Below are 18569 nucleotides of genomic sequence, written 5' to 3' on the forward strand. Positions count from 1 at the left end.
GTATCGATCCTGAGGAAATCGGCAACGGGACTTGAATCGACATGATGCAGAGCCTAGATAACCAAAGGAGTAGAAGTATAGGTACGGGTGTCGACAACGACAGGCTGTGAGGACAACGAAGAAAGAGACTAGATGGGAGAGGATAGGGATTACGGATGTAGGCGAGCTTGGCCGTATATGTATCGTCACACCTTCGGAGATGGCGGCGGTTTGGCGGCGGTGATTATAAGAAAGTCAACCAAGGCGTCATAGAGACAAATACGACAATTCAATGAGTAGATGGGGAAGTAATCGAGCGATCGCATCTCATCGGCAGGTCGCGTTGTCAGCAAGTTGTCAGCGTCCCACTCAATCTCAGGACCCGCTCGTTCAGCAGAGGTATGCACAAGTACTTGACCAACTAAACAATTCTTCGGTATGCTCACTTGGTTGACTAGCGCGTAGTCAAAGAGCATAGCAAGTGATGGAGAGCTCGAGGTCGAGATGCTGACTTGTATATACTTATAAGATAGGGCTCATCAACGGTCCGCCTACCTCCGGTGTGGCGTCTGTTGGCGGGGGAATGCAGTCCTAAGTTAATGCGAGTCGTAAATCACATTTTTGGATATTTGAGGCTTAAGTAAAAGTGCTCACAACATGATTTCGGAGTGCCTGGCGCGAACAGATTTTTTGATTTTGGTCTACATGTCTGAATAATGGGCCACCAAGGTCTCTCTGAGCCACAATGTAAAAATATGTGCTCAAAATAATAGGAGATGTTTTTCCAAAATCCACTCGCGCCACGAGTCTCGAAATTCAGCGCCGAGAAAGTCTACATAAGGTCGCTAAGCATGAAAATAGTATTTGCGAGTCGCATTAACTTTTGACGGACATAGGCCAAAACAACGCCACGCCGGAGGTAGGCGGACCGTCGATGAGCCCTATCTTATCAAGTCAAGGATGAATCCCCAAGAGACAATTGCGAGGCTGAGTCGGGATACAATGACTCACTATCCGCGAGTAACCCAAACGGCAAAGTATCAGATTCTCTGGTTCAAAAAAGCTCAGGAGGAGAACACGAGCATGGACGATGGGGGTGAATGGGATTTGAAAAGGGCTCCGACGTGACGGAAAGATCTGACATGCCAAACTCCAGGAACTTGTTTCACAGGAGTTGTTGCTGTTGTGGCACCTTGTGGCGCGCACACCCCCAGCATTCGTTATGGGCTGCTCGACGATGCCATCTTGTGCGTCGGTCAGTCTGCTCATCCGGTAGTCTACTTTCTCATACACCATAAAAGATTCTGAAATATCCAGGTTTATGTCGTAGACTTTTTTTGGTCTTAATGTACAAAATACCACACCATCAGGTCCAACACAAAAACAATCCACGTAATATACAAACCGGTTTCCGACTGTACCACAATCCAAACCGGCTGCCTGAAGCGACATGTATATCGTCATGTACTCCGCCGACCAGCATAGTAACGAAATACAGCATATGCCAGACCCGCGAATACAAAAGCGAACCCTATAAGGGCAGTGGTCCCGAAAGTCGACACTTCGTGTTCGATCTGCGCAATGAACCTTGTCAGCAACTAGGCGCCACAAAAAAGGCTAGATAGTCGATTTAGCAAGGGGCAAGAGCAAAAACTTACTACAGAAGTGAACGGTGAGAGAATGGGAATCGTGAAGTGCGCGCCCCATCTAGAGGCCGACTGTTTTGAGGCTGGGGAGTTTGTCATGAGAATGTAGATGATAAAGGCCAGCAGGACCACTATGCAAGTGATGGTGAAGAACTAAGAAGTTCAAGCTGTGAGTTTGTGGACCAAGACACAGTGACAGCTGCACGCACCAATGTTCTTTTTAGCTCTTTGTACTGGGCGTCGTGCGCCTGTTGTAGAACAGCTAGATCTCTCTGCCAAACACCCAATGCACCATCTGTTCAGAATGAGGACGATTGATTGCGAAGGAATGGGAGCTCACCGTCCGCTTCTCGTCCTCGTATAATTTTATGCTCTTCAGTTCCTGCTGATGATCCATCTTCGCCTCCAAAATCGACTCCGCTGTCAAGGCCCTCGCTGCCCAATAGTGCTCCGCCGACGTCGAGGGTTTGTTTAATATTGCGGAGGCGGTCATGCCCCCCTTTCCATGAACCGTCCACTCCTCCCGCACGGCCACAGTGCTGATAGCGCCGTGGGCATATTTGACATGGTGCACGTCATGCGATGGAGAGTGAGACAAAGAGAGCGGCGAAGATCGTGAGGGAGATGATGATGATGATTTGTAGGGAGATGACGAAGACGACTTGGAGGGGGATGAAGGTGGTGACATATAGTTGAAGTTCCATGGAGCAGTTCGCGTGGACTTGATCAGTGGTTTGTTGGGGGATAGGGACACGTCGGTAATGGAAGGCCCAAAAACTGTATCCGAGCTATCTCTCAGAGGTGGAGCAGAAACAGAGCCTCGATGCAGGTTAGCACTCCCTTTGGATGGTGAGGTGCGAGAGGCTGAAGCAGAGGATGAGGGTAGTGGTGTTTCGGAAGCGGCCATGGCAAGGGTACGAGAAACGTGTGCAGCACTAGCAATGCCTACTGATACTGCATTCTCTGGCGAAGACTGAGGTGCCGTGTAGAAGGAGGCCATGGATGGCGAAGGTGAGTTTGGAGGTGATTTCTTCAACTTGAACATAATGTGAGGGTGTTGAGATTCTTCGTGGTCACGAAAACGTATTAGCCCAAGCGTATGACAAACGTTGACGTAGGACGCACCCTTGAATAACGCACATGCAAAGCAAAGGAGGTATATGGCAGCACAAGTATATAGGTGTCAGACGGGTATCGCGACACTTAAGTGGGACGCGTCAAAATTGGAGTTGAGAGAGATCGTTTTCGGCGTGTCGATAGCAAAAATTATCTCTGGCTGTCGATATGACAGGTAACGCCTTGAAGCCGTAATGGCGCTGCCTGAGGAGAAGCGCACTACGAAGAGGTTCGAGGAAACAACGTGTGTACAGCTGTGTACAGGCGTGTACGCGACTTCAAGTTGAACGCGCGAGGCGTGTTGCTGTTGAATTATCCCACGCTATAGCCTCCGGGCCGAGACCATCTCGCGTGGGGATCGCGTGATGTGTCCGAGGCCACATTATAATTGGACGCTCTTCCGAGTCATAGCAACTTCCCAACGCACTTTCTTTCAATTCAACTCACTTCCTTGCAACGAACCTCAAAGCAAAATGTTTTACCAATGTTTGAACCGACCCAAGCCCAAGAATTGACCGTGATGTCGTTGATTGACGTGCTAGACTTCTTTACTTGGCTCGCCCTTGCTCACCTGGCCCTCACGAGGCTACAACACTGGGGAGAAGCGACCGTCATCCGTATATCTTTAGAGCTCTGTCTTAGCTCACGAGGTATCTTTCGTGCTGCTCTCTTAACATCTGCTCTCCGAAATTTCTACGATTATACATGCATCATCTTTTCTACCGCGATGTGGTGATGCGGCGAAGATATTCCTCAAGCCACTTGAGCCCCCTGATTCTTTGGATGCCGTGGTATATATGCTACGGATGATATCTGGCTCTTCAGCCTGAAGGATCGCAACCATGGCCATGAAACTCATTCTCGGCACCTCTCTTGCCCTTGCGGTCGTTCGCGTCTCTGGTGTCTCTGTCTGGGGTATGTGGCGCTAGCAGTTCGCAACATTCTCAGACTCTCATATCTCCTTTCGTTTAGGTCAGTGCGGAGGAATTAGCTGGCAAGGTAAAAAAAAAAAAATCATCTAGTACGCTTCGGATTGGTATTGATCTGGTCGATTTTCAGGGGGCACGACCTGCGACGCTGGTTCTATATGGTTGGTAGCTCTCGTACGATCCTCTGATGTATAACGATGCTCACCCATAGTTTCAGTACCGCTCAAAATAGTGAAGCATTTCTTCTCACTCCTCTTTGATGGTCACAATCTTCTGACCGACTTGCACTTCTGAAGGTTATTATTCTCAGTGAGTGCCGGTCCGTCATAGTGCACACAGGATCAGACTGCTGACAGTCGTGACCAGGTGTCTGCCCGGTTCAGCACCGGCTCCAACTTCCACTCCAGTCAGTAGCTCCTCGTCTGCAAGCGGAACGGCGACGGCCCCGTCCTCGACTCCAACCCTCGGACAATCCAGTCAGCAACTTTACACATATCCAGTTATTTATGCATAGACTCACCAACGTACCTTTCTTCCTAGCTTGCTCAACTTCGGAGCGCCTGCTCCCCGGATTTAGTGACAGTGCTCTCCCAGACCCATTCACGTTCGGGAATGGTAGCAAAGTTACCACCGCCGAGGATTGGGAATGCCGTCGCAATGAGATCATCGCGTTCTTGCAAGCTTACGAGACAGGTACTCTCCCGCCCAAGCCACCGCAGGTTAACGGGTCATTCTCCAATAACGCGCTCACGGTTACCGCTGGTGGCGTCAGCGGCGGCAACTCGAGCTCCATCACATTCACGTCCCCTATTACGTTCCCGTCCGGTACACCGCCGGAGGGTGGGTGGCCATTGCTCATTGGTCTCATTGGCGGTAGTATCCCCGTCCCCAGCGGAGTAAGTCCGAATCACACTTTGATCTAAATTTGCTGAAGCTTATTTTCCTTTACCGTCACAGGTCGCTCTCCTGAACTACGACAACGACAACATCGCCCTGGAAAACGATGCGAGCAGCCGTGGCCAGGGCCTCTTCTACAACCTCTATGGCGCCAACCACAACGCATCCTCCATGATAGCCTGGACATGGGGCGTCTCCCGCATCATCGACGTCCTCGAAGTCACTCCCTCCGCTAACATCAACCCCTCCAAAATCGCCGTCACAGGCTGCTCTCGCGACGGAAAAGGTGCACTTACCGTCGGTGCCTTCGAACCTCGCGTCGCTCTCACAGTCGCACAGGAGTCTGGATCTGGAGGTGACGCATGCTGGAGGTTGTCCCTATTTGAGCAGAATTCGGGCGCAGTCGTTCAGACCGCGACGGAGATTGTGACGGAGAACGTGTGGTTCTCGTCCTTGTTCAACAACTACGTCAACACGCTCAACGTCCTTCCATTCGACCACCACCTCCTCGCCGCACTCATCGCACCTCGTGGCCTCCTCGGCCTTGAGAACACCGACTACGTCTGGCTCAGCCCGCTCAGCAACTACGGGTGCATGGTCGCTACGCATACGGTCTTCCAGGCGCTCGGCGTTACTTCGAACCATGGTTTCATCCAGCAGGGAGGACATGCTCATTGCGCGTTCCCGGCTAACCAGACGGCCCCCCTCGACGCGTTCTTCCAGAGGTTCTTGCAGGACCAGAACGTCAGCACGAGTTTCTTCAGCACGAACAATGTGTTCAACGGCGTGCCGTGGGTAGAGACCAACTGGATCAACTGGACCACGCCGACGCTTTCTTAGGTTGCTTTTGTGGTAAGTACTTCAGTCCGGATGCACTCCTATATGATCCTCATTGACGTTCGATCACCAGTCTATGCAGTTGGGCATGCGGGAAAAAAAGAAAATGTAGGCGAATCTGGTAGCGAATACGTTCTCGGATTGCTCGTTTGTTGTACGATGTCGGTCTCTCCGAAGATTGGGTGTACGATTGATCGTCACTATATCCACTCTGGAAGGCAATCGTGATTTCGAAGTAAGGTTCTTTCAAAACAAATCCGGAGAGAAACCGAGCGTGTATTATCTCGACATCCTGCCACGTACTAGTATGAAGTCCTGTTCGACACCGAAAACGAATAAATGGGTATAATGTAAGACACGTAATCTACATCGAGCAACGAGATACAGTAAGTTGGGACACACACAAACTAGAGAATCGAGATATTAAACCAGCAATGAGACTGGGCTAGCAAAATCGGGTATGGTGACGAACTGTCTGTCAAACGGGCAATCAGCATATGATACGGGACGTAAATATGAAGATAAAGGGAAACCATCAGCAGCAACCGTCAGGGCACGTCAAAGCAGAGAACCAAAGTCAACAACGAGACCGTCACGCCATTCATCTCTTACACGGGCACCCCCGGCGGCATCGAATTATACGTATCGCTCGCCACCCTCGTCTTCCTATATCCACACTGTTCCTGTCCACCCGAGCATGAATCTGCATCCACGTGCATCACCGCATTGCCATTCGCCCCAGAGACCTTCATCCCTTCCAAACTAACCTCGACCCTCGCATCATACCTCTCCATCCAATCCATGCCCAAAATCAAATCCACTGGAAGTCCCGGTGGTAGATCGACGACCCAGCATTCTTGCTCGAAGGACCATTGACCGGCGTCGAAAGGGACTGTGACCCGACCGTAGATGTGATAATGACTGCTATTGGAAGAACGAGCGCCGAGCTGGACAAGGGAAACGCGGTCAAGAGAAGGTCGGAGAGGTCGCATAGAGGGAATTAGGCCCGAGAATCGGACGAATCGATAATCGACTACGCTCGTAGATGACGCAGAAGAGAATATGCCCCTGGCGTTGGGTATATTTCTTGGACGAAGAGAAATAGGAAACCCCAGGCTGACGGCCTTGAGCCGTGCGTCCAATCCGTCATGATCAGCGTTGGCGGATGGATGCATATGGATATAGCCAATGGTTTCGTGTACGTCTAGGGGTGGACCATCGTTTTCCTCGAGGTTGTACGGAATACGGTTGACGAGCGTTGACGTGCGAACGCCGTTGTACGATTTGGAACTGCTTCGACTGCCGTTACTACGAGCGCTAGGTGCGTCCGAGATCGCCGTGCTGAGCGGACGAGTTTTGGTGCGATCGTTGGATTGAGGGCTTTCGAGGGTATCGAGGGAGGTACGGTCGCGCGGGGAAATGAGCTGGGTATCGTCCCAGACGGATCCGGCGGTGGACTCTTCGTCTGTCGTCGTCGGTTCGGGAAACGTGGCTTGGATGACTAGAGGCCTTGGTCCATTACCGGACATATTCGACTCGCTGATTAGTCGACGCCGCACATATCCGTTTTGTGGAACTTCTAGCCGTGCACCCGTGTCGACCACGTCGGCGCTGGATTGAGATTCAGATTGGTGCTGGGGTGATTGGGGTTGAGACTGAGACTGAGGATAGATGGTGCCTGCGTGCAGAGGGATGGGAACGGAAACTGTGAATGGGCTCTGGACTTCAAGATCTAGTATAGGTTTTTCAGAAGAGATCTGGAGGCGGGGCCCTGCACTTTCTCCACCAGCGACGTTAGGAGTTTCGGGTGTAGTAGGGAGGTCGAAGTCAAACGCATCCGACGTCCATGCCGAAACCGGAATCTCGCTCTCTTCAGCCTCTTCTAGCGAAAGAAAGGGCCTATGCGATGATTTGCCCCCGATGTGGGAAGGAGATTCTTTCGTGCGATGAGAGGGTGAGTTGGAGTTAGGATTGAGGCTTCGATGGCGACGGATGGGTTCTGGGTCAAGACTACTAGTGCGGTTGGAGTCGGGTCGTGGAGGGAGAGCGGAGGTGGGAGGGAGCGAGATACGATTGTGATCGTGGTAGACGGCGTGAAGAGTGGTTTCTGAGGGGAGTTTCCGAGGTCGACGGGGAGGTGGCGTAGGTGTAAGGAAAGAGACCGAGGAATCGGAGCGGACGGCGGTGGTCTGTCTGACACGGAGAGTAGACATGGATACTCAGAAGGATGTATAGGTCAAACGGAGGGCTCGCAACAATTCTGGGTTGGGAAGGAGTGTAAGAAGGAGCGTCGTCGGGTGATGAGCTAGGCTGCAAGAACACAAGGACGTACTTCATATAAATCTCCAAGTCAAGCCCTTTACCCGCCTCACAAGTCCCCTCACGATGTGGCAGTTGAGGAGGAAGGAAAGTAAGCGCTGAAGCCGGCGCGCCCTACGTACTCAAAACACGGAATCATCTAGTGCGAGAGTAAGGCAAATCGAGGCCGGCATGTTATCATGATCACGACCATAAGACCATAAGACCATAAGGAGCGAGAAAAACACTTGGACTTCGCGCCGCGGATGATGTTTAATTGAGTTACTAGTATGCCATGTCAAGGAGCTGACGTTACGCGGCCAAAGTGCGGAATACGGAGAACGTGTCCTTGTACCGTATTCAGCTGTATGCGGCCTTGTTAAACATGGCGAAACCCGTCAGGAGCGAAGATCAAAGGGAAGGGCGAAGGGGAGAGCGGTTAATGGGGCGGTTCAAGCACTGGGAAGACTTTGTTTTCTCCTCATGAAGCAGTCTGTTTGATTAACGGGTGAGGGCCGTGAGCGGTGTCGGCAAGGTGTCGGTGTTGTTTTCTTGAACTTTGGGTTAGTATCACCTACACCGACCAGATAGAGTATTGCGAGTAGTAATCTTCAAAATTATTCGTCCAGATCTTATAGTAATGAATGAGCGAGTGGTGACGAATCGCAAGCAACAGAAGAGGACGTAGTACGGAAGAGGGTCGACGAAGACGTTGGGCCACACAATAAGGCCACACATCACAAGCGCCACTTAGACTTGTCACCGCAGTCCTACGGAGTCCTCCATCCGCTCTTCATCTACTTTCTCTGATCCTGTTGCAACTTCTGTTCTGCTTCTAGTGTGCCATGAGCGCTGACCGCTGAATGCTTGACCATCTAACAATATTTCTGAGCATCAGGGTGTAGGCGTAGCAGCGTATGGCCCCTGCATACGACTGGCTGTGGCTCTCTAGTACTTCGACGACTGGATGCCAGCTTTCGCGATGGGACTGGATTGCCAGGTCTACGGCATGATGATGCAGGCGAAACAATGCTCTCGTCCATCAATGCATCATGAATTACCCACCCGGAATAGTTCATGGCGCTTCAAATGTCGCTGCACACGTCACAAAACACTTCGAGATTGTAATTGGATGCTCATAGCGTTGCTCGTCTCGCCGACGCTCGAGTAAATATGTAGGAGTTCCGACATACGCCAGCTCACACCGGTGCGTAGCAAAGTCCTTTTGTTTATTGATGAACTTTCATCAATCCTATTAGTCGATCCTCCATCGCCCACGAATTCCTTCCATTTTTATCACTTGTGTCTCCAAAGGGTTAGGTCGTTGCGTACCTAGCCCTTTCAACCGCCAAATATGCGTCTTGAAGACCGCGATTCGTTCCCGCTCCTCTCTAGACCATCTTCATGAATTCTTCGACGACGCTTCGAAAGCATGTGCCCCAGATCACGAATGTCCAAGTCGACGTGCTCGGCAAGAGCGTCGGAAAGGCTGCGCTGGAGGCAGAGAAGGCATACGGAGAGGGAGGTCTAGATAGATATTGACTGGTGGTAAGTATACGGGGTGGGTGAATGTCAAGGGGCTATCCCTCGCCACCCACGCTTTTTGGCCGTTGAGGTGTGGAAGAATAAAGAGAGGACGATTGTCAGTATGAGCTCGGTTGCGTCACATCTCACAGGACCTGGCGTGAATGAGTCTTTCCGCCATTGTCTTTTCCCTTCCGACCGAAGCAACTGACAGTGTTGCAGCTGGCTGATTCGATGACGGGCGCCAGCAATCAGTCCAGCAAGTTGACCGTTCTGCGTCCGACGGAATTCATGGACGTACGTCTTTATAGCCTCTATCACTCTCACTTGCCGACTCACATCGTCCCTTTTACAGGCCACTTACGCGGCGCCATGTTTTTTGGCATACGCCATGCACCCTGGAGCCATTTATCGGCATGGGTCTACGCACGCCAAGTTTCCCAACGAGCGACCGATATCGGTGATTGCAGGAGCCACGTCTCCCCCGTTCGTGAGAGCTGCGCGCCACTTGTCTCCCATCGGCCGATTTCGCACCAGGAAATACTCTTCCTCGTTTGTTGCAAGACATCTACTGCTTTGGTCTGTATAATCTCCTATTGTAGTCTTGCTTTCTCATCCCTTGATATTTTACGGCGATGTATCCTTGCAAGCGCTGAATGACTGTTCGTCTTGGCGTCATCTGGGGGTCTCTTTGCTAGGCCGTTAGGAAGTGAGCGGATTGCATCATCCACAGTATGAAGGTTCATGGGAACTGATGCTGTCGTACTTCACATTGCATAGGGAATGGCAGTCGGAAGAGCGGGTGGCTAATCAATGACGATATTTATATCCTAGGATGATTCACCATCGCATACGACCAAATATTGCTAATCATATAAGTAGCTCTGGCCTGTAGGCAGTGAGTGCTTCCACGGTTCTACTCGTTGATCTCAAGTAGTCCATTGCCCAGTCATCATGCTAGAGCTCTCAGGTCTCCCAGCTCACGCAGGTGCGTAGCGATATCTCCTTCTATACCGTACCTCTATCTCACGCGTGCGGCGTTTCGCTATGAATTCACGAAATAGGCTTTACCTTCACAAAGACCTCCCACAGAGATACCTATCCCTTCATCGATCCTCTCAAATCCTCCGGCGCCCACAAATCACACTCCGTCTTCATCACCGGCGCCTCCAAAGGCATCGGTCGGCGCACTGCGCTCGCGTTCGCGCGATCCGGTGCTTCAAAAATCGCGATCGGCGCGCGCTCCTCCCTCGACTCCCTCGAGTCCGAGATCCTCGACGCCGCTATTAAGGCGGATCACCCTGCACCACAAGTTCTGAAGATCCAACTGGACGTTCTCGATAAAGAGAGCGTGAATCGCGCTGCGCAGGAGGTGCACACGGCTTTCGGGGAGGAAGGGTTGGATATACTGGTGAACAATGCTGGTTGGCTGGAGACGTTCAAGCCGATGGGGGAGATAGACGTCGACGATTGGTGGTACACTTGGGAGGTGAATATCAAGGGGTTGTTCCTCGTCACGCACGCGTTCTTGCCCTTGGTGTTAAGGAGTAAGGAGAAGACGATCCTGAACTTGAGTTCGATCGGGGCGCATCTGCTGGCACCTGGTGTGAGTGTACTGATTTAAATTTCTCTCGAACAAGACTGAGTACTGATTACCCAGGAATGATCATAGGCCTCGGCATATCAGTCGGGCAAGCTTGCTGTTCTGCGGCTGACAGAATTCATGAATGTGCGTGCTTCCTGGTTCGACCTTCAGTATCAATGTACTCATAGTTCTTCATACCTACGCTCAGGTGGATTATGGGTCTCAAGGACTTCTCGCATACGCCGTTCACCCCGGAGGAGTACCCACCGAAATGGGTTTGCGCATGCCGTCGGAGTCGCACTTTGTCCTGACTGACACGCCTGAGCTGTCCGGTGATGCTATTGCGTTCTTGACCCGCGAGAGGAGAGAATGGCTAGCTGGCCGTTATATTAGCTGTGAGTGTTCGATTGCCAATGCTTTTCTTTCCTTCAAGTTCTAGTCCGAGCTAATTTCGTGCCACACCGCGCAGGTACTTGGGACATGGAAGAGTTGCTTTCAAAGAAGGACGAGATTATTAGTGGGGATAAGCTGAAGGTTCGGATGGTTGTGTAATGTATAACATCTTTCTCGAGAGGCTGTGTATGTACGTGTGCTGAAAAACCATTGGCTTTGACGCTCCTTGCGCATCCCTTGCGATAAGTAACTTACTACTTCGCACCTACGCCACACGTTGGGGCGAACTCCGCTCGGCCCTCGCCGAACTATGTATGTCTTGAGCTCGAGAATTGTTCAAGTGGAGTTCGCCTCTTCCTTACAAGCACTGATTATTATGAATTCCATGCCCGTTTACCTCGCCATCATACCGAGTGCTGTATTGCTCATCAAGTCCCATACTGTATCAAGGTGTCCAAATCCACTCAACCTGTCAGCTTCTTACGGTCGGTCTCCGAGGAGTCTTGGTGCACATTGGGATGCACGACGGGGACACGAGTGGGTTACTTACGGCGTAAAGGCCAATCGCAATATGGCAGTTCACAGGGGATAAAGCTGTTGTCAGCACCCGGCAGACGAGCCGTCAATTACTCACGACTTCATGAACTAGGATAACTTACCGCCAAATTCGCTCACAGACGCCGCTATGGATCCTACCGTACATATATAAGTACATCAGAGGTGTAAGTTACCTGCATTCCTGTCCTGACCCACCCGCAGTAAAACAAGCATGTCACTTCCGGCCTACGTAGGTGCGTATCATGGCATATCTCTCAATACCCCCGGATCTGACAATCACCACGACTCTACGATGTAGGATACAACTTCACTGAGACCCTCCACGGAGACACATATCCCTTCATCGACTCATCCAACTCTACCCACAAATCCAACTCTGTCTTCATTACCGGTGCCTCTAAAGGCCTAGGCCGGAGTATCGCCATCTCGTTTGCTCGATCTGGTGCCTCTAAAATCGGAGTCGGCGCTCGTTCATCTCTTGACTCTCTCGAGTCCGAGATCCTCGAGGCTGCATCGAAAGCAGGACACCCTGCGCCACAAGTTGTGAAGGTAGAACTCGACGTGCTCGATAAAGAGAGCGTCAGGAAGGCTGCGCAGGAGGTGGACAAGGCATTCGGAGAAGGAGGAGTGGATATTTTGATCAACAATGCTGGGTGGATGGAGATATGGAAACCGATGGGCGAGGTTGATGTGGATGATTGGTGGTATACTTGGGAGATTAACGTGAAGGGGCTGTTTTTGGCGACGCACGCGTTCTTGCCGTTGCTTCTGAAGAGTAAAGCGAAGACAGTTATCAACCTGAGTTCGATAGGGGCTCATGTGGTGATGCCGGGGGTGAGTCTCCCCGTCATTTCGTCTCTTGAAGGATACTGATGTTGTGAGGGCTGCCTTGAAAGGCGTCATCGTACCAGTCGAGCAAGCTAACCGTCCTGCGTCTGACCGAGTTCATGAACGTACGTCTTCCTTGACATCTCTTCTCTTACCCACCGAATAATATCTTGCACAGGCCGATTATGGTGCCCAAGGCCTTTTAGCATATGCCGTTCATCCCGGAGGTGTGTTCACCACGATGGGGCCCCGCATGCCCAAAGAGTTGCAAGGTGGCCTGACCGACACGCCTGAACTATGCGGAGACTCTCTCGCTTTCTTGACTCGCGAGAGGAGAGAATGGTTGGCTGGCCGTTACATCAGTTGTAAGTTTCTTTCTTTGATCACTTCCTTGCGCCCAAGCTGAGGATTTTTACGACGCAGGTCCCTGGGATATGGAGGAGCTCTTTTCAAAGAAAGAGGAGATTGTGAGTGGGGATAAGCTGAAGGTCCGGATGGTTGTGTGATTATGTTCGTCCCAGAACGGCCGCATGTATCTATGGAACGAACGACGGAAACTTACTAAAGTAGCACAGCTACAGCACGATGAAGACGAGATACAGACATTCCTGCCCAAAGAGATTAGAGTGAGAGCCCAAGCTTTATCGATGATTGTGAACAGTCAGATAGTGTACTCAGGACATGGTATATTATGGGACCAGGACATTCACCGAGGTGGACGCAATATATAAACATAGACGTCGGATGAAGAAGTGAGGCAAGAGACAAACAAGGTACTCAGAGATGTTTGGGAAGTGAGGTGGCGAACCAAAAAAGCATTGCGCTACATTACCATGGTAGGAGGTTTGAAGTTTGCGACCTATAGCCAGAAGTCTCACACCCGCTAAGGCTGACGCCCTCCGAGCTTGATTCCCCCATCTCCACATTGCAAAGTTGGATTGTCGTCGTCGCCCATCCCGTTCGCCGCCGCCTCAACATTTCCCCCATCTCTTGCACCCGAATCTGCATCATCGACTCGTGCTCGAACATCCACCGCGCCTGAATCGGCCCACATAAGCTGAAGCCACCCGGTCCCGACATGCAGAGCAGCGACGCTCGTGGATAATCTCTTACGCTTGCCGTTGACGTTGTCGCTTTCATTGCCCTCCCGTTCCCGAGGGATGAGACCCGGCGGCCAAGCGCCTTCGAATAACCCGTTTGTACCGCTTAGCCTGATCCGTGTGCGAGCGTTTGAGAACGGTGAGTCCGGATGTCTGATCTGATAGACGAGTAATTTCATGGTGAATGGCGATACCGTCGTTGGACCAGTCGTACGCGTCGGAAGTGAAATGCTTGATCACTTTTTGGAGGTAGGTGGAATCCTCGAGTCGCTTCATTTTATCGGCATGTTCTTTGGCTTTCGCCCGAAACTCCTTTTCCTCGTCCTCTCTTTCGGCCTCGTCGAAGACATCAGATGATTGCCATTCCGGGGTGGCGTACCGTAGATGAAAGGCACCGTGCATGAGCTGAAGGATGGTGTTGAGCATTTTGGGCCTGAACTCTGTCTCTAGCCTGAGGGTGGGATCTTTTATGACGTTTCCTTTGCCAAGTCTACCACCAATGTAGAAGCCGTTCTCAGACTGCATGTAGTCGAATGTGTTCATGAGGAAGTTGCCCACTGCTTCGCCGGTCAGCTCGTGGTTGCCATACTTGAGTGCGAGGTACAGAAAGACCCAAAAAACAGATTCCATGTCGTCCAGTGGAAGGTGCGTCGTATTCGCAGGGTCCAGCAGTCTAGTTGTCGAGATGAATTTCCAAGTACCCGTGTGATCGGGCATCCTAGAGTTTCGCTAGATATACTTAGCGGTCAGAGCGCTGAGTGTCGTGAGCGACAACAAAAGGCAACCAAAAGACATGTGGAAATTTGACTGGCGGTGACACGTTCTCGGGGAACTCCGATAGCCTCCCACGCCTGATACCTGTTTTGTAGTTGGGGAGTATTCTCGCTTTCTTCACTCGTGAGAGGAGAATGGCTGGGTGGTTGGTACATTAGTTGTGAGGTTTTCTGTTTTATTACTTCCTTTCGCCGAAGCTGGGGATTTTTATGGAGCTCCCTGGAATATGGAAGAATTGCTTGCAAACAGGAGATTGTGAGCGGAGATAAGTTGAAGGTTCAGGTGGTTGTGTGATCATGGTCCTCTATTTCACGCGCTTGTGAAAGAGACCCTCAGAGACGTACTGAAGTAGCACAGCTAGAGCGCAACAAGGGGTCTGATCCTCGTTGTTTGAAAAGGACTTTCTGCCTGCAGAAAGTTAGACAAAGAACTCAAAATATTGGTGACATTGAGGTCAACAGTCGCGCAGAATACTAACAACATCGTATACAGTAGCCGATATGCTCCCCCGCGACATTTACTAAGATTGACGTGAGGTATACACGTAGACATCGAATGAAGGAGCGAGACAAGAAACAATTCAGGGTCCGTTACCTCGATATATTTGGAAAGGGGATGATGGAACAAAACAAAGGAAACCAAAGCATGCGAGATAGCAAAACGTGATCGACATAAACAATGAAAGTACGTACTGGTGGTGTAGCTGAAGGAAACGACAGGGGATGGACAGATTGCGCGTTGGAATATATGAGAGGAGAGCCATGACGAAGGGGCCGTGATAGTACTGAGAAGAGACTCGCAGCGGAGCAATCAAAGACTTTGCTTCCGCAACCTAAGTCGACTGTGAATGCCGCCCAGATGGTCCGATCTCAATCTCGTCCTCGTCCTCCTCGTCCTCGTCTTCGTCTTCGTCTTCGTCCTGATGTCTGTCACCAAAGTCGTTGCCTGCAGATGACGGACTCGAAGGCGGTAGAGGACTAGAAGTCTGCGACCTAGAGTAAGAACTCTCCAACCCGCTGCTGACACCCTCCGAGCTTGATTCCCTCATCTCCACATCGGGGAGTTGAATGTCGTTGTCGCCCGCGCCATTCGCCGCCGCCTGAAGATTTGCCACCGCCTCACGCCACGCCACATCTTCTGCATCGGAATCTTCATCATCGACTCGTGGTCGAATACCCAGCTCGTCTGAGTCGGCGCCCACAAGCTGAAAGCGCCCGCCCCCGACATGCGAAGCAGCGACGCTCGTGGTGGCCGAGTACGCTCTCCGCTGCTTCTTGTATGACCTCTTGGGCTTGTCGTCGTCGTCGTCGTCGTCATCGTCATCGATGACATCCCGCGAGACAGTGATTGAATCCGATGGCCTAGCACCTTCGAAAGACGTACCTGTACTCCTGTGGCCCCGATTCGAGTAAGAGCGCTTGGAAGCGGAGAGTCCGGATGCCTGATCTAGTTTGCGAGGAATTTCACGAGAAATGGCTGGACAATCGCCGGACCAGTCAAACGCCGGGTCGGAAGTGTAATACTTGAGGAGTTGTCGAAGGTAAACGGGATCCTGGAGTCTCTTCATTTCATCGGCATGTTTTTGTGCACTCTTCTGACGGTCCTTTTCCGCCTCCTTTCTTCCGGCCTCGTCAAAGGTATTGAGGGAAAATACCTGTGGCACCGGCTTCTCGTACCGCACAGATAAGGCGAACCGCATGTGCTGGAGGATATCGTTGAGTGCTTGGGGAGTAGTGAACACCGTTTTGATGGCATAATCGGGGTTATTGGCCATTATGATACCTTGCTTGATAGAACCACCAATCAATATACCGTCCTGGGATCGTTTGTGGTCGAATGTGTCCGTAAGAAAGATGCCCACTGCTTGGCCGGTCAGCCCGTGGTTGCCACACTTGTGTGCGAGGTACAGGAAGACCCAAAATACGGACTCCATATCGTCGACCGCAAGGTGCGGCGTATTCGCAGGGTCTAGCAGTCTGGCTGTCGAGATAAATTGCCAAGTGCCCGTGTGATCCGGCATCCTGGGCTTTCCTTGGTTGAGGAGGTGGGAGCGCTGTGCCAGGTCCCAGTCGATGAGGAAACCACGGCCTTCATAAATCATGATGTTGCCGCGGCTGATGTCGCGGTGACGCCAGCCAGCTCTCTCTGCGTACATCAGGACTGCGTAGATGAATAAGGAATATAGTAGATATGGTCAGTATACTTCAAAATCCTCAGAACCAACGCGAGTGTCAAGTGTCAAACAAATTGGATGATCGACGTACCTCCAAGCGTATCGCGCATGATCAAGGATACCTGATTCCAGCTCTCGAAGGTCTCCAGATCTCGCGCGATCTCACGCGTGATTAACCTGTACGGCCTCAGAACCCGCTGCGCCCTACGTACGACTCTGCCGTCCTTCAAACTATACCGACCTTCGAACTCTGCGAATACGGTGCCGAACGCGGTGTCATAACACCCATGCGGTGCGACGTCCCACGCACGCAATACGGTAGGGATACGCACCACCTTGTTCTCGCGGAGCTCTTCGAGAACCTGGTGCTCGGGCGTATAGTGGATTGTAGGGACGCGATACGTATCCTTGAGATGGAAGTACTGTCCACTGCTTATTACGACGAAGGACCGCGTCGATTTACCGAATGGACTCCGGTCGAAAACGAATCGTGGGCTTAGGAGGTAGAAGACATTGTGCTTGTCCTTCATCTTGCCCTTGCCCTTGGGGTCCTCTTGGTCGTCGTCAGAGTCCACGTCCTCGGCTGATTTGAAGACAACGAGATCCTGTTGTTCGTGCTTATTGACAGGATAGTTGGCCGTTATTGGATCGACGGAGCGGAAGGGTGCCGTGACGAGCTGATACAGCTTACGGTCCGAGTGCATTCCCACCGTATCGGGCATCCTCTCCTCTTCCTTGACAATGAGCCTGTTGCGCAGCTCTTGGGCTTCATCCGGTGATATCACCTCTTGAGCTAGTCTGACAGAACCATCGAAGCCACGCTGGGCGCGGTTCATGTGACTGTACCGCCAAATGAAGTCGGTCAGAAACGACGTGCGTATCGGATCGAATGCCTCCGAGACAATTGCGCCGGCGCGATCCCAGCGGATGAGTCGGGCGCGAGTCTTCATGTGGAGTATGGAGAAGCAGAAGAAGCGGAATTGCAGTTGGAGGATGGCGCTCGCGTACGCGGATATCTGGCCGCGCGTTTTCCGCCCATCAGTTGTCTGCATCTCGAAAGGGAACTCGGGGTCGCGCGATTCATGCTGGAGTGTGTCGTCGAATGCATCGTACGTTTTGTCATTCTTGAATTCATCGACGCGGTCGGCGATGGTGAAGTCGGGGACATTATCGTGGTCCTTAGAGGGTTGGTAGTTTCGGTCGTAGGTCGTAATGTCGGGCTTGAGGCCGTCGCGGGCTTTGTTTTCGCCAGGGACGGTTCTGGGATCGGAACTTCTGGAGGTATTTCTATAAACCATCCGGCCCTCGGGATCAAGTTGCTCGCAGACATTGATCTAGAAACCGACAACATTGTAAGGAAAGGCTGCTGAGCAGAGCAAACAAAACTAGTATCGCAGTCGTGCAAGACGTAGCATCATCACGTGATATCCTCCACTCGTTGTGACATTCGAGGAAGATAATGACAGATCGCTATGGTTGCGGAAAAAACCTGCTTGAGGGTTCCTTACCAGTAACTTACCGACCCGGCGCCGGAGGGGGGTGGTAAATTACTGGTAAGATACCGCATCACGTGCACTAAAATATCATGTGACCGCTCATTTTCCTCTCAAATTCCTCCCAAAAAAAAAACCGAGCGCTGCCGCGCGGCGCGCCACCTCGGATGTGCTCTTTGCACAATGCTACCAGCTGCCACTTTCATGTGGATCCATTGCTATACATATGATTCCCAATGATAGCAGACTGTCTCGAAATCACTTGTTCAGTCCATAGAGACTGAAAAGATCAAGGAAAGTCGACACAGCAGGCAGGGATCATGGTGTGGCGCTTGAGCCACACCGGCACAAAGACCTGCACGTGACCATGTTGCGGGTAAGAAACTCCAGGGCGTCGGTAGGGGGCAGGGAGCGACAAACATTACAATTACGAGGTATT

The 18569-nt window shown here is 51.6% G+C and overlaps 7 protein-coding genes across 7 annotated transcripts; 3 read left to right on the forward strand and 4 right to left on the reverse strand.

The window, feature by feature from the left end:
* Positions 1–1366: 1366 nt before the first annotated feature.
* STEHIDRAFT_139125 (uncharacterized protein) lies at positions 1367–2922 on the reverse strand. The gene is made up of 5 exons (XM_007303631.1): positions 2751–2922; positions 1966–2690; positions 1835–1897; positions 1638–1778; positions 1367–1553 (listed from the first exon to the last, which is right to left on the reverse strand). Exons 2-5 carry the CDS (start codon positions 2668–2670, stop codon positions 1440–1442), a joined length of 1023 nt encoding a protein of 340 aa, XP_007303693.1. The 5' UTR covers positions 2671–2690; positions 2751–2922; the 3' UTR covers positions 1367–1439.
* A 654-nt stretch (positions 2923–3576) lies between these two features.
* On the forward strand, positions 3577–5637 carry STEHIDRAFT_96554 (uncharacterized protein). Its single transcript, XM_007303632.1, has 9 exons — positions 3577–3656; positions 3714–3740; positions 3801–3831; positions 3888–3901; positions 3967–3979; positions 4037–4146; positions 4211–4566; positions 4628–5419; positions 5478–5637. The coding sequence occupies exons 1-8, from the start codon at positions 3584–3586 to the stop codon at positions 5405–5407; spliced, it is 1404 nt and encodes a 467-aa protein (XP_007303694.1). The 5' UTR covers positions 3577–3583; the 3' UTR covers positions 5408–5419; positions 5478–5637.
* Positions 5638–5665: 28 nt separating this feature from the next.
* On the reverse strand, positions 5666–8370 carry STEHIDRAFT_121072 (uncharacterized protein). Its single transcript, XM_007303633.1, has 2 exons — positions 7737–8370; positions 5666–7664 (listed from the first exon to the last, which is right to left on the reverse strand). The coding sequence occupies exon 2, from the start codon at positions 7615–7617 to the stop codon at positions 6013–6015; it is 1605 nt and encodes a 534-aa protein (XP_007303695.1). The 5' UTR covers positions 7618–7664; positions 7737–8370; the 3' UTR covers positions 5666–6012.
* A 182-nt stretch (positions 8371–8552) lies between these two features.
* On the forward strand, positions 8553–11404 carry STEHIDRAFT_168194 (NAD-P-binding protein). Its single transcript, XM_007303634.1, has 8 exons — positions 8553–8909; positions 8962–9523; positions 9582–9935; positions 10007–10214; positions 10291–10832; positions 10899–10955; positions 11020–11206; positions 11281–11404. The coding sequence occupies exons 4-8, from the start codon at positions 10181–10183 to the stop codon at positions 11361–11363; spliced, it is 903 nt and encodes a 300-aa protein (XP_007303696.1). The 5' UTR covers positions 8553–8909; positions 8962–9523; positions 9582–9935; positions 10007–10180; the 3' UTR covers positions 11364–11404.
* Positions 11405–11973: 569 nt separating this feature from the next.
* STEHIDRAFT_168195 (NAD-P-binding protein) lies at positions 11974–13118 on the forward strand (the record flags this gene model as incomplete). Its single annotated transcript, XM_007303635.1, has 5 exons — positions 11974–11995; positions 12061–12596; positions 12659–12715; positions 12769–12955; positions 13014–13118. 5 exons carry the CDS (start codon positions 11974–11976, stop codon positions 13094–13096), a joined length of 885 nt encoding a protein of 294 aa, XP_007303697.1. The 3' UTR covers positions 13097–13118.
* A 355-nt stretch (positions 13119–13473) lies between these two features.
* On the reverse strand, positions 13474–14485 carry STEHIDRAFT_110670 (uncharacterized protein; the record flags this gene model as incomplete). The annotated part of the gene is made up of 3 exons (XM_007303636.1): positions 13474–13801; positions 13905–14408; positions 14430–14485. 3 exons carry the CDS (start codon positions 14483–14485, stop codon positions 13474–13476), a joined length of 888 nt encoding a protein of 295 aa, XP_007303698.1.
* Positions 14486–15097: 612 nt separating this feature from the next.
* STEHIDRAFT_168196 (uncharacterized protein) lies at positions 15098–17935 on the reverse strand (the record flags this gene model as incomplete). The annotated part of the gene is made up of 2 exons (XM_007303637.1): positions 15098–16624; positions 16729–17935. 2 exons carry the CDS (start codon positions 17933–17935, stop codon positions 15297–15299), a joined length of 2535 nt encoding a protein of 844 aa, XP_007303699.1. The 3' UTR covers positions 15098–15296.
* Positions 17936–18569: the final 634 nt, after the last annotated feature.

Source organism: Stereum hirsutum (assembly GCF_000264905.1).
Source record: "Stereum hirsutum FP-91666 SS1 unplaced genomic scaffold STEHIscaffold_6, whole genome shotgun sequence".
In the NCBI taxonomy this organism is placed as follows: Eukaryota; Fungi; Basidiomycota; class Agaricomycetes; order Russulales; family Stereaceae; genus Stereum; species Stereum hirsutum.